Genomic DNA, 12,133 nt, shown 5'->3' with positions numbered 1-12,133 from the left:
GCTTTTCAGTGCTTTGTGAGCAATAGGAAAGTATTTCAGGGAAAACTACAGGCCAGGTCATGAGAACAGTCATGTGCCTGTGGCAAAATTAACACGTTAAAATTAAATTTGATGTCAATTGAATCTACAGAACTATATATTTCAGCAAGTGAATTTTGTTTCCCAAAATATTATAGATAACATCAGCAGTTACATAAATCAGACAGAATAAAAAAACCCTCACAGGTAGACAGATGTGAAACACATTTATCACTGTAATTATTTATAGTCTTGTATATGTCATCTTAAGTGGTGTTTTTCAAGTTGTCCAAACTGGAGAGTCAGTATTTCCTTAATTGATGACAAACTACACTGAGATATTTTATATGAATTTATTTCATTATTCCAGCTCAGTCCTCAATGGATTTTATGTATTTCTCATAGGCATCTTCGGTCATCAGTTCATCAAGTTCAGCAGGCTTTGCCACAGTCATCTTGATAAGCCAACCTGTAGTTAGGAAATTAGAAAGAATTGCTAATATCCTACAAGAATTGCAGAGCCATTTGTAGTAGCAAGAATCCACAGAGTATTCATTATTCAAAGATAAAGATGACATCTTACCATCTTGATAACAGGATTTATTGACAAGGCCTGGATTATCTGCAAGGGCAGCATTAATCTCAGTCACTTCTCCTGAGAGAGGGGAGTAGAGTTCACTAGCAGCTTTCACACTTTCCAAAGCCCCAAACTCATCTGAAACAGAGAATATGACTGAATGTTCCTAAGGGGAAAACACAAAGCACTTCTGTTTGTTCAGTCAGACATTCTGGTGATGACACAACCAGTGATGAAACGGCTTGATCTTGTGCAAGGAAACAGATTGAAGTCACCCACTTTATGACAAGGATCAGCATTAATAAATTTGATGTTTAGGCTCTTGAATTCAGTAGCTGGCTACTACAGAAGGGACAGGAACTCCTTACATTTGATTAATCCTTTGCCTGAAGCCCACAGCACATATGATATTGACTTAGAAGGAACAACACCCAGCTCTTGCTGCAAGAGACTTAAATATGCTTTTTATTTACAATTTAAACCTTTTTATCTGTAATTTTGTTACAAAACCAACAAAGCCACAATTTCAGCAATCCCACTTTTCCTTCAGAAACACTATCAAGTGTTACATTTGCACTCACTGGAAAACACACATTAGTATTCAGAAGCACCACGCTGGAAGCACCCAGCAGCTCTTCCCTTTTTCCTGTTTTGTAGGGAGTTATGGAAATGGTGCCTGGAGCAATGTTAATCCAGAGCAGCTCTCAGCCACAAGCAAACAAGACAGGGGCTGAAGGAACAGGGAGCTGTCACAAGAGTAGATAGGCACCAGGACAAGGGATCTGAGAACAACTTGTTCCGGGAAAGCTTGGAATTAGACTGAGGCCAGAATGGGTAGAAAAGAGAAGAACTTAAATGGAAATGAAATTCCTTCAAATAAAGCAAAACTACAAGTTGGTTAATTAAAATCCTACACAGAGAGACCTTTTGTCTAACAGTCAGCATTCAAAGTAATAGATTTGGCCAAAACAGTTTGATGGGGACCTATTCCACGAGAAGGATGGCAGAAGAAAGGCCTTCTACTTTCCCTCATAAACCCTCATTTCTTTTTTTAAAATTGTCTAAAAATAGTGACTTTTTTTTTCATACACTACTGAGACAGCTCTCCACCATAATGCAGGAAAAGGTTTTTCTTTCTACCTGTTAATATTCACTTTCTTTAACAGGAAAAGCTGCATAATTGAATGATAAAGAATGTAACAACTTGTACACTACAATAAGGAAAAAACTCTGTGATCATATTTGATACCTCAAAATTACTGTAAAATGAGTCTGTATATTCATAGAAAAATTAGAGCTTGATATAAATTATAAGTTTCACATCATGCAGCTCACAAAGTGCATAACTGGAGAATTACAAATCAACACTTGCAAGTTCAGATCAAAGTATAAATATCTTAAAAACAAAGTATAGATAAAATTATCACAAAAATATTTTAATGCTTTATTTTTGAATCAATATCTTCACAGTTTAAAAAGCGTGTATTTTCTGCTGCTAAGCACAGTCTGATAGTGAGAATTTAAAATTAAAGCTGTCTCTTGTAGAAATACCTGAATTTATTTTGCATCCAAAAGCTTTATAATGGTCTTAAGAACCATAAATATTATTTCAGAAAATTTATCTTTGCGAAGGAAGAGGGGGATGAGTAGAATAATAACTTCATGAGCAACTAGAACTGAAACTTACCATGTTTACTCAGTTTTGTCCCAACTTCTGGAAGACTACAGTAAACAACGTCTCCTAATGCTTCCTTAAAAGAAAAACAAAAGCATCAGAGCATACATTAACAAATCTACATTCAGGGGAGAACTGATACAGTGACTACAGAATGCTGCTTGTCCTGAGAAATTCCATTTATTGGTAGCTTGTCCCATTCCTTTTTAAGTTTCACATACAGCCCAGAATTTTTCTGTGACTACTCCAAATCAAGTACTTGCATGAGAACAAAAAATCTAAGGAATTCCTGTCCTAGAGTAAAAACTATATGCCATGCTGTACATCTGTTCACAACTGTTCTTTAGCCAGAGGGATTTCACCATCTTTGTGTTCAGAGGAAATGTGACCTAAAAATGTACATGATGTCCTCTTCACAGAGCCACGAACTGCTCAGGCTTAGACCTGGACATCAAAGTCTCTCACCAAGGTCAGCTCTCCACAGGTTCAATCTGAAGCCATTACGACCTTATCAGAATGCTGAGGTGGCACAAATATCACAAATAATGCTCATTGTGTCATATATACAATTAAAACAATAAAAACACCCCCAGAAATGTCCAAAGAGCAAGGACAGAGGAGATAGGCATAAATAAACATTGCAGAGGTGGGCAAGGGCAGAGGGATCAATACCTGTGCAAAATTGCTGATTCCTACTGTTCCAATGCCATTTTCCACAGATACCCACTCGTGCTTGTCTGTGAACTTGCGGGCTACAAGGAAACAAACCTGACGTTTCAGAAAGTGACACGTTGCTCACTTAAACACAGTAACACATTTGCAGGCTTAAACTGTGGGGCTTTTCACTGAGTTTGTTCATTTTTCTTGGAAAATATTTTAACCAGCACATGCAATTTCCAGAGAAGCTCAGACCATGCTCAGTGACAGGGCAGAGGCTCGCTGGGTGTCCTGCTCAGAGTATTATCAGTCCCTGTGCAACCATCTGGAGACTGATAAAGTGCAGGAGCAGAAGGAGCAGCTCTACTTCAAACATAAATACAAATCTAAAGCTTAGATGTGTATTATACATGTCTGTGACAGCACAGTGGCTTTTCAAACATATTTAGTGTTTGTTTCTGATAACTACTTCTTGTGGCTGGGAAGGCCAGTGTTGGTGTCTCTAGAAACACTTTACAGCATCTCATTAAAGTGCAAAGCTGGCACAGTTCTATGCATTATTAAGGCAAATTAATACAGGACAAATTAATAGGGCAACTCATACAGACAACTGGTACTTAATAGAATTGCTCTCTGTTAATATTGTTACTGTGAGAAGAACACATTAGTTATTCTGTAAAACCTTGTTAAGTCTTTTCACAGCAAGGTTACAATTCTTACATTTCAGATCTGGAAGATTCAAGACAGCTTTATTAGAGGCAATTGTTTTTATAAAGTCATGGAGAAACTTCAAAAGAAGTAACTGAAGCAAGCAACATTTTTCTTGCTAACATTGTTCCTGGAACTTTTCTTACTCTGAGAATTTTCAGCCTGCCATGTCCATTTTTTCATTTCTAATAATATCCTGTAGATACCTTCCTACTTAAAAAAAAAATCTTTTATTTTCAACTTGCAGCATCCATCCAGTCAGGCAAGGGATGTTGCAAAATCTGGAAAAGGTAACTTCTGAAACAGCCCCCTGAGGGATAAGTGCCACAATAGTACAGCTGCAGCTTCCTTTTGAGTTCAACTCTCCTCTCAAGCTCATCCTGTAGGCTGAACTCTAAGGCAAACACCAGAGAAACCACTCTTCTGCAAATCCTTGTATATTTTCTAAAATTGTACGTGAAGGAAAACAGAAGCTCCCACTGTAGACCTGCTAAAATCTTGCCAGACAGCCAATACTTTAAGCTTCTTCAGTTGCAGCGATCTTCTTGTGTCTGAAAAGTTCAAGAGTAGCAAGTCTGAGATAAAACTGTTTGTCTTTGATAGGGCCTGGAATTTTATAGAGCTCAGATAAAAATATGTGTGTTTGCAAGTATAATACACAAACAAACATGAGTAAACTGTAAACATGAAGTATTTTCCTATGAATTATCAGTGAAAAATGCACAGAATTTCACCTAGCACTGTTTTCTATAACTACAAAAAAATCTCATGACACACTCTAATGAACAGAGTCTTAAATGTCTCAAATCATTTCATGTCAAGATGCTAAACCATGGGAATTCTATTGGAAATGAGCAATGAACTGTAAGAATGGAGAATGACAATTGACAAATCTCAAACTCAAGCTGAACATTTGTGATGTTACACAAGGCACAAGAAGCCAAGCAGCACATTTTATTCAGGATAATAATAGTGTATGGAATCTGTTTATAAAGCAAAGCTATTAAAAAAAAACAGAATATTTTCACACTACTTTGGAATACAGCAGTGAAATGTCCTGAGCAGTTAGAAGAGCACATAACTTTCTTGCAGGACAAAAGGAAAAAAAAAAAACAAAACCACAACAACAAACCAAAAGAAAAAAAGTGAAAAATTAAAATTCTGAGCATGCAACAAAAAACACTGCAAATAAAGTAAAGGTCAAATTAAAAACAGTTAATAAGTAATCTCAAAATTTGAACTTTGAGCTTATGTGGTCGGCCCATTAAATAAATCAACCTAAAGGAATATGAGATGTCAATGCATACGACATCTCTCTCTGCATTCTTTTACAGAAGAGCAGCTGAATTTACTCTAGCTTCATTCATTTCAACAGGACTTTGGTTTCAGCTTAACTAGCACACTCTGAACTCAGCCCTTCATTTAGTGTAACCTGCCTCTATGAAGTATTTCAGATATACCTGAAGAGTGAGCTCACAGCTCCACAAAGACGCACACAAAACTGTTCCTCTCTGCCTCAGACAAAAGCACTGTTATTCCTTCAAGTGATGTGTACAGAAAAACAATGGATACATTGGCCAGAATAGTGAAAAACAGCTTAGATCTTGACTCAGTTTGCAAGTAATGAACAATAAATAATATTTCTTTCACTTGCAGCAGAAGGCAATTCAACAGGTAGGTTTAAGATAGTCTGGAGAGAAACAGATGATCTCTTCTTAGTGGTAGTCATTACTTTTACAGCCTATTCTCCTATTCTTGCCTACTTTTTTAACATTTCTATTTGCTAGAGTACCACAGATTCTGTTTTTCAGACTTTTGTGCATAACTTCCATTCAAAGAGAGCTTTGTCAGCAGAAGATGCTTTCAGAATTAACTACACCAAATGCAAAACCACAGCAAGCACTGCTGCACGAGTCCATCCCCTGCAGCTGCACAGGAGCCAGAGCCAAACTCGTGCAGCCCAGAGCGCTCAGGGCCCTGCAAGCCTGCCTGGGTCTGTCTGTGTGCCCGGCTGCGGCTCTGCCTCGGCCACCCACCCACCCCTGCTCCTCCTTGTGCTGCTGGTGCTCCTTGGAGCCAACACCAAGCTGTTCGTGAGCGGCAATCCCGGGAAAAGCGACCCGCTATTCTGGGCAGGCTGGTGCGCTCCCCGCTCGGCCCACTCTACGAACCCTCCTTCTGGGACCAGAGGGGACTGAGCCGCTTTGCTCAAACTGCAGTGTGGAGATGAGGTTAAAACTTTCTGGCCAAGTAACGGAGGTGCAGCTGCTCCCGTGGGAGCGGGGTCGGCAGTGCCAGCAGCGTCCCGGGCAGGTGAGGGGGTTCAGGCATCTTGCGAGGCTCCGCGGGCCCCGCCGACACCGGGGGCTCCGGGCGGCTGCAGCATCGCGCTCCGAGGGGCCGCCGGGACACGGCGCGGCGGGAGGCAGCGGAGGAGGCAGGGATAGAGAGACAGAGGACGGCAGCCTCCCGGGGCCGCCAGCGGGACCCGCGCTCCGGCCGCTCCGCGCACCCAGTGGCGGCTGGCGGGGGCTCCCCCGCGGGCAGGGCCGGGACGAGCCCCCCAGCCCACCCTGCCCACCCTCCACAGGCACCACCGGCGCCCCGCAGCACCGGGCCGCTGTCCCGCCCGCCCGCCGCGCACCTCCCTCCCCNGGGCCCGGGGGAGCGGCCCGGGCTCGGCTCCGCGCCCCGCCGGCAGCGGCGCGGCCCCCTGAGGGAGGGCGGCCGCCATGTTCCGTGCGCCGCCGCGGGGCAGACGGGGAGGATGTAGCCAGACAGTGCAACAGCCGCTCGGTGTTTATTAAATAAATACAGGGGCCAAGTCTACAGCAAGTGCACGTGGGACGTTTCGCCTTGGGGTTACCGCTATTTCTTAGCTATTACTCCAGAATAGTGCCAGCAGTACTTCAGGCGTGAACAGCGCGTCGTTCTCCCCGAATCGCGGAACAGGCTGAGCTGGAAGGGACCCTCAAGGATCGAATCCAAGTCCTGGCCCTGCAGAGACACCCCAACAATCCCACATGGGCCTGAGAGCGTTGTCCAAATGCTTCATGAGCTCTCTTGGGCTTGGGGCAGTGCCCATTCCCCGAGAACCCAGTGCCCGAACACCCTCTGGGTGAAAGAACCTTCTCCTAGTATCCAACACAAACCTCCCTTGACACAGCCCCAGCCATTCCCTTGGGTAAACCCATTTTCATCAGTAGCTGTATTAACCTAAGTCTATAGCCTAACCTAACTAACCACTGCAGCTGATAGCAAACACGTAAATAATTTGCCCACAAGCGATGTGACTTTGCGGGTGGTCTTCCTTCAGTCACTGACAGGTTGCTCCAGTTGTTCGCCAGTGACCGGCTTGTCTTCCTTCTTGCATTTTATCCCAAAGAAACTGAAGAGTTTCATTAGCATTAGATCAACAATCTCCTCTTCTTCTGAAGCCTGAAATAATAACAAATAATTTACTCAGAGGTGCACACCCGAAGTGGATTCAGTCTGCTGAAGCCAGGGTAAGTTGCAAGACAAAATCTCTGCTTGAGGTGAAATAAGCCAAATTTCAGCAGAGCATGAGTGACTGCCAAACGAAACATTGTGCCAATACTTTTATCCAGACAGAAGCCCCGAATGAGTATGGACACTACAGAAATTTTGGCTGTCAAATCCCATGGAAATCTCTCTACAGGAGCCTGGAGTGCACTTCCAGCTCCCACACAGCTCGTGGTCTACACAATGATACTATTTCAAGATGAAGTAAATGAGAAAAATTAGATTTATATTGTATTCTATCAACCTTATCCTTTGTTTTAATCTCCCTTGACTTTATTTAAAACATAGAGGAATTCTGGGCAGTACTGGAGTGTTAAGATGGATTTCACACCACACTATCAATAGCTTGAATGGGTCAGGCACTCACAGTGAGAGTTTTAAAAGGAGCTGTAAAGCCTCACACACTTCAGTAGCAGTTTTGGCACTGATTTCAATATAGCCCAGCACAAGCCTAAGAGTTTTTTGATGGATGGAGTATGTGAACAGAAGGCTACAAATCAGATCTGAGCAGGGACTCATCTGAACAGGAATGGACAGTGGAAATATGAAAAACCTGAAGTGTACTTTCTGAGCAAATGTTGCCTTCTTAAGAGTTGGACTGAATTTTCATGGCTTTCATCCATGGTTGAATACCTGAGTAAGCACCGAACAAAAAATGTTAAAGTGTGAGAGCTTAGATGAACAAACCTGGTAATGCTTTTGCTCCTCACTAAAAGCAACCAGAATCACCGAAATGAACAGATTCAGTACCACAAATGTCATAAAAATGATGCAGGATCCAATTAAGAAGGAGCCTAAAATTGGATTGTAGTCCAAGACCTGTATAATGCATAAGGTAAGACATCAAATAAACAAACAAAAAAGCATACATACCTATCTACATACGTACATCCAAGCAGTTAAGACCCAATAAGAAGTCTGTCACCTTGAAAATCCTGTGTCTAATCAATTATTACATATGTACTATACACATATATAAATGTTCTACTCTAGTATTGTCCTTTGTTGATATTATATAGTACAAAGACAACAGAATATTTTAGATATATGTGTATGAATATGGGCAGTCTTTGGGGGGTTTTAAGTATTTGCATTTAATTGTAATGGTATGACAGTTTCACATGAAAGTTGACAAGCCTGGAGATCTGTTTATCCACAGAACAGCTGAAACTTCTAATGCCTCAGCTTTCAAAATAGGTGAAATCCCTGTATGCATTTCATTAATTTTACTGTATGCTTTACAAAGAAGCACAGTCAGACTGTCAGAGACACTTGTAAACCAAGGGTTGTGAAAAATCAAAACACTAATTTTTATATAAGCTACAGCATAGGAGTATATTTTAATTATTAATATGAGTGGGATGTAGAGGTGAAAATGTGCCAAAATACTGATCTTCAAAGCCACCCATATCCTATTGGATCCATGGTCTAAAAACATCTACCAAGGAGGACTTCACAGTCAGAGATGTCCAAGAATTAATCTACAAATAATTGTTCAAAGGATATTGCAATATTTGAAAGATCTTACTAAAAAAAGTGGTATATAAAGAATAACAAACAAAAAAATTAACATAAAGTTCCCTTGTGGAAGGCCTTGCCTTTCTTTGGAAGACAGAGGGTGTGTTCAGAACAAACACAGGGTTTCTTCACGTTTCTATCTATAGCTTTCTAAGGAAATTGCTCAAAACATTTTGTAATCAATTAGTAACAGCTCTAGTTGAAATTTGAGCAGGATTCTTAATGAAAGGTTCATTATGAACTTCCTCTTGGTCAAAAAAGAACACGAAAGAGGTTTCACTTGATGTCCTTGTCTCACTCAGAAAGGGTGACTGCTTTAGGGAGCTGTGGAGCCTGCAAAATTAGATTAATGTTTAACACCAATTGAAAGTCCTATTTGCTGGGTCAAAGCATATTTGATACCTGAGAGGCCAATTGTACAACTGTAAATTTCTCAAAATTAGATGTGGTACCTCCTCATAGTTGAAGATTCCCAGCTGAAGGCTGACCATGGTCTCTGCCGAATCAAGGAGGGTTTTGTAAGAGTAGAGCTTCCAGCCAAATATCAGGTTTGCCTGCAGAGGACAGAAGCCATGTCTTGTGTCATGATCAGAGCCCTTGCTGCAAAATGTGTTTAACTTGAAGACCTTTTATCATGGATATGAGAATGTCTTATAACTGCTCAGCCTGCCACTATATATGTAAAAATTATAATTATTTCCCACTTACAAACTAACCAAACAGAAAATGGCACTTCCTGAATGCTCCACAATTTAAGCTTTATCCAGAAAATCCTTTTTCCAGTACTTTGTTCTTTGTCACATCTATTACACATAAAGAGTCCTTATTTTTCAGCTCAGTGTTTGATTTTTCACTAAATTTCAGTTTGCAAAAGAACAGAGTGGATGTTTTAACTTTTTCACACTTATGGAAGACTTAGGCTCCAAGTCACTGAACTAAGATATAGATAGGCAGCTTTATTCCATTTCACATGGCAAAGCCATGTTGCTTTTGGCATTCAAAAATAGTTGATTTAACCCAACAATACCTGGGAGCAGACTGCAGACAAGAGAAAGCACTATGGTACTCACAGCAATGGAATAGGCAAGGAACATGATTGCAATAATAGTGATGAATCCAGAGATATCACCCCATGCCCTCCTTAGGGTTGAAGTGATCATGTTCAGTTTAGGGTTGAGCCTCAGCAGATGCCACAGTTTCACTGTGGAGAGAAGCACCAGGAATGCAATCAGGTAGCCAAGAACTGCATCAGCTCTTGCTGTTTCACTGAAGCTTATGGAGCTGTTAAGGAAAAAAAAAAAAGATACATGATATACTATGCACACAGAATCCTTTGAAGTGCTTAAATGGGTGTGCTGGAAAAGCCAGTCACCCTGTTCTGGGATTTCAGTAGAGACCTGATGAGTTCCTGCTTGAGTGTTCCCACCTGCACTTCCTACTGTGTGCACAAAAAACTCAGTTGTGCATGCCTAAGATTTTTAAGGAGAGGAGGTCGAGGCTGTAACCCAAATTCTGCTCATTATCCTGTGATTCTATAATCTCTTTGCTCTGTGACCATTTTTTAAAAGATGTTATAATTTTCCATTCTGTACTAAATATTCCATTATTGTCCTCTAATCAATGGCTTTTTACAAAGAACAAAGAACAAGGCAGATTGTGTGCTTTCTGGTTGGATGTCCTGTAGCAGAAAGGCTTGTTGGATCACAAGAGGGTGATGCAGACAGGAAGGGAACTTAGTGCTCAAGTCTGCTGGATTTCATTAGAGCAGTATCAGAAGAGAATCCTAGTGCTGACACAAATCTAAGCTCTGACACATTTACAGGTTTCATGAATATACAGCCATCTAGGATAGCAATATCTAGCACAGACAAGGTGCTATCTGGGAAGAGGAAAAATAGATTTATTTCTGCATAAGTAGCAACAACAAAGGATGCACTAAATAGCATTAGTACTTACTCCTCCTTGTGTTCCTGGTAGTAGCTGATGTCCCTGGTCCCAAGGACCGTCCGTTTGACAAACACTGACAGAGCACTCCAGCTAATCAATATAATGGCCATCTCCAGGAGATTCCACTTGCTGTGGAAGTATCTCCATCTCAGACTCTTCAGCAGCTTTCCCTGGGAGGAGTTTTACTGTTTCAGTCTCATGACTCCATATCACACAATGCACCTCAGAAGATTAGGGCAATGCCCTCCATAATAAAGCAGACTGCTCTGCATTAATAAAACTACACCTTGCACTAGTATCTTTATTATCTTTCTATTATCTATTCAAACTATTCTAACTATTCAACTATTATCTTTCTCAAAACCAGCATCCAAGCCAAATAAAGTGTTGCCTTCCTATTATTTAATACTGACACTGTACCTGATTCAATCTTCCATTGCTGTAGCAGCATCAGTGCTACTGACATCAAGTACAGTCCTAAAGCTTTTGTAAGTGAAATCAACAGCAGGCACAAGGTAATGCTCCCAGGCAGACTTTCCAGTGGGCCTCACCTGTACTATCATGTAGTACACAATGAAGAGGAAATAAATGACTTCTGCTGCAACCACAAAGATGTGGAGGCTGTCAGTGTAGGGGTACAGCCGGACACTTTGCAGCTCTGCACTTGTGAAAAAGGCCCCTGAAAAACAAACAGGGGTCACCTCAGGGCTCCTTCTGCCTTCATTCAAACAACTCAGCTCACCAGTGAGACTTCTGTACTTGCTTTCACGTCAGTGTGAGGTGAAATTCAACCATCAAACTAAGAGTTAAATTTGACTATGTGAGTAACCCTATAAGGGTTTGAAATTTTCCTCAAACAGGAATTTCAGAGAATCAAGGCTTTTAGAGTAGTAGTGCTGACTTGTGTACAAGTAACAATAGTAATCCCAGCACGACTGAATTTGGATTGGACTGCAAATACAGAAATACAGCAGGAGGACTTGGAATTTTTTTAAAAAGCTGAATCTCATTCTAAACCCAAAGTGAGCTCAGTTCGGGCATTTTCCAGTACTTGGACACACCCTAAGGAGGCTGCTGCTCAGACTAAATGTTTTCTTACAGCCTCTAAACCAGAATCTGCTTTCACTCTTCTCTTTGTTGTATCCAGATTATGTGTTACATGATTACATAACTATGCATTCGAAGTCATCAGGAACAAAAAAGACAGACTGTTATTTGCATTTTTTGCCTTATATTGTATTGATTAGCTGAAGTGATTAGGAAACAGAATTTTTCTTGTTCCTGTTGTGTAAATTCTCGAGATCAAGTTTCAGTGTCATGTTTTCTTCATCAGCAGGTGACCACAGCATAAGCAAACATAAGATATTCCATTATGGTCTATATTACTGTGATGCTGCATTTTTCCTAAAAGGTTTAGAAAATTTGTGTCGATTTTCTCATGATTAGATTTATTAATACACTTGTCTTTCCTGAAGAAAGAACCAGGAAAA

General features: G+C 40.9%; 2 protein-coding genes across 2 annotated transcripts in view; both read right to left on the bottom strand.

Annotated features, from left to right (window-relative positions):
• Positions 1 to 356: 356 nt before the first annotated feature.
• GCSH (glycine cleavage system protein H) lies at positions 357 to 5,002 on the bottom strand. The gene is made up of 5 exons (XM_039721538.1): positions 4,988 to 5,002; positions 2,943 to 3,038; positions 2,283 to 2,346; positions 602 to 733; positions 357 to 487 (listed from the first exon to the last, which is right to left on the bottom strand). The coding sequence occupies exons 1-5, from the start codon at positions 5,000 to 5,002 to the stop codon at positions 390 to 392; spliced, it is 405 nt and encodes a 134-aa protein (XP_039577472.1). The 3' UTR covers positions 357 to 389.
• A 1,445-nt stretch (positions 5,003 to 6,447) lies between these two features.
• PKD1L2 (polycystin 1 like 2) overlaps positions 6,448 to 12,133 on the bottom strand; it is a 36,296-nt gene continuing 30,610 nt past the window's right edge. Inside the window, exons 38-43 of the mRNA XM_039721537.1 lie at positions 11,195 to 11,322; positions 10,653 to 10,813; positions 9,767 to 9,977; positions 9,149 to 9,250; positions 7,866 to 7,997; positions 6,448 to 7,073 (exon numbers count right to left, since the gene is read on the bottom strand). Coding sequence (XP_039577471.1) covers positions 6,948 to 7,073; positions 7,866 to 7,997; positions 9,149 to 9,250; positions 9,767 to 9,977; positions 10,653 to 10,813; positions 11,195 to 11,322 — 860 coding nt within the window. The 3' untranslated portion in view covers positions 6,448 to 6,947. The remainder of the gene's footprint in view (positions 7,074 to 7,865; positions 7,998 to 9,148; positions 9,251 to 9,766; positions 9,978 to 10,652; positions 10,814 to 11,194; positions 11,323 to 12,133) is intronic.

Source organism: Passer montanus, unplaced genomic scaffold (genome assembly GCF_014805655.1).
Source record: "Passer montanus isolate IOZ18808 unplaced genomic scaffold, ASM1480565v1 scaffold45, whole genome shotgun sequence".
NCBI classification, from domain to species: domain Eukaryota; kingdom Metazoa; phylum Chordata; class Aves; order Passeriformes; family Passeridae; genus Passer; species Passer montanus.
This window is presented reverse-complemented; position numbering and strand designations above follow the sequence as displayed.

Coding starts and splice junctions, on each gene's coding strand:
- GCSH (XM_039721538.1), bottom strand. Junction 2,347..2,942: donor GAATCAGCAATTTTGCACAG/GTATTGATCCCT, acceptor TTTTCTTTTAAG/GAAGCATTAGGAGACGTTGT. Junction 488..601: donor TAAATCCTGTTATCAAGATG/GTAAGATGTCAT, acceptor TCCTAACTACAG/GTTGGCTTATCAAGATGACT.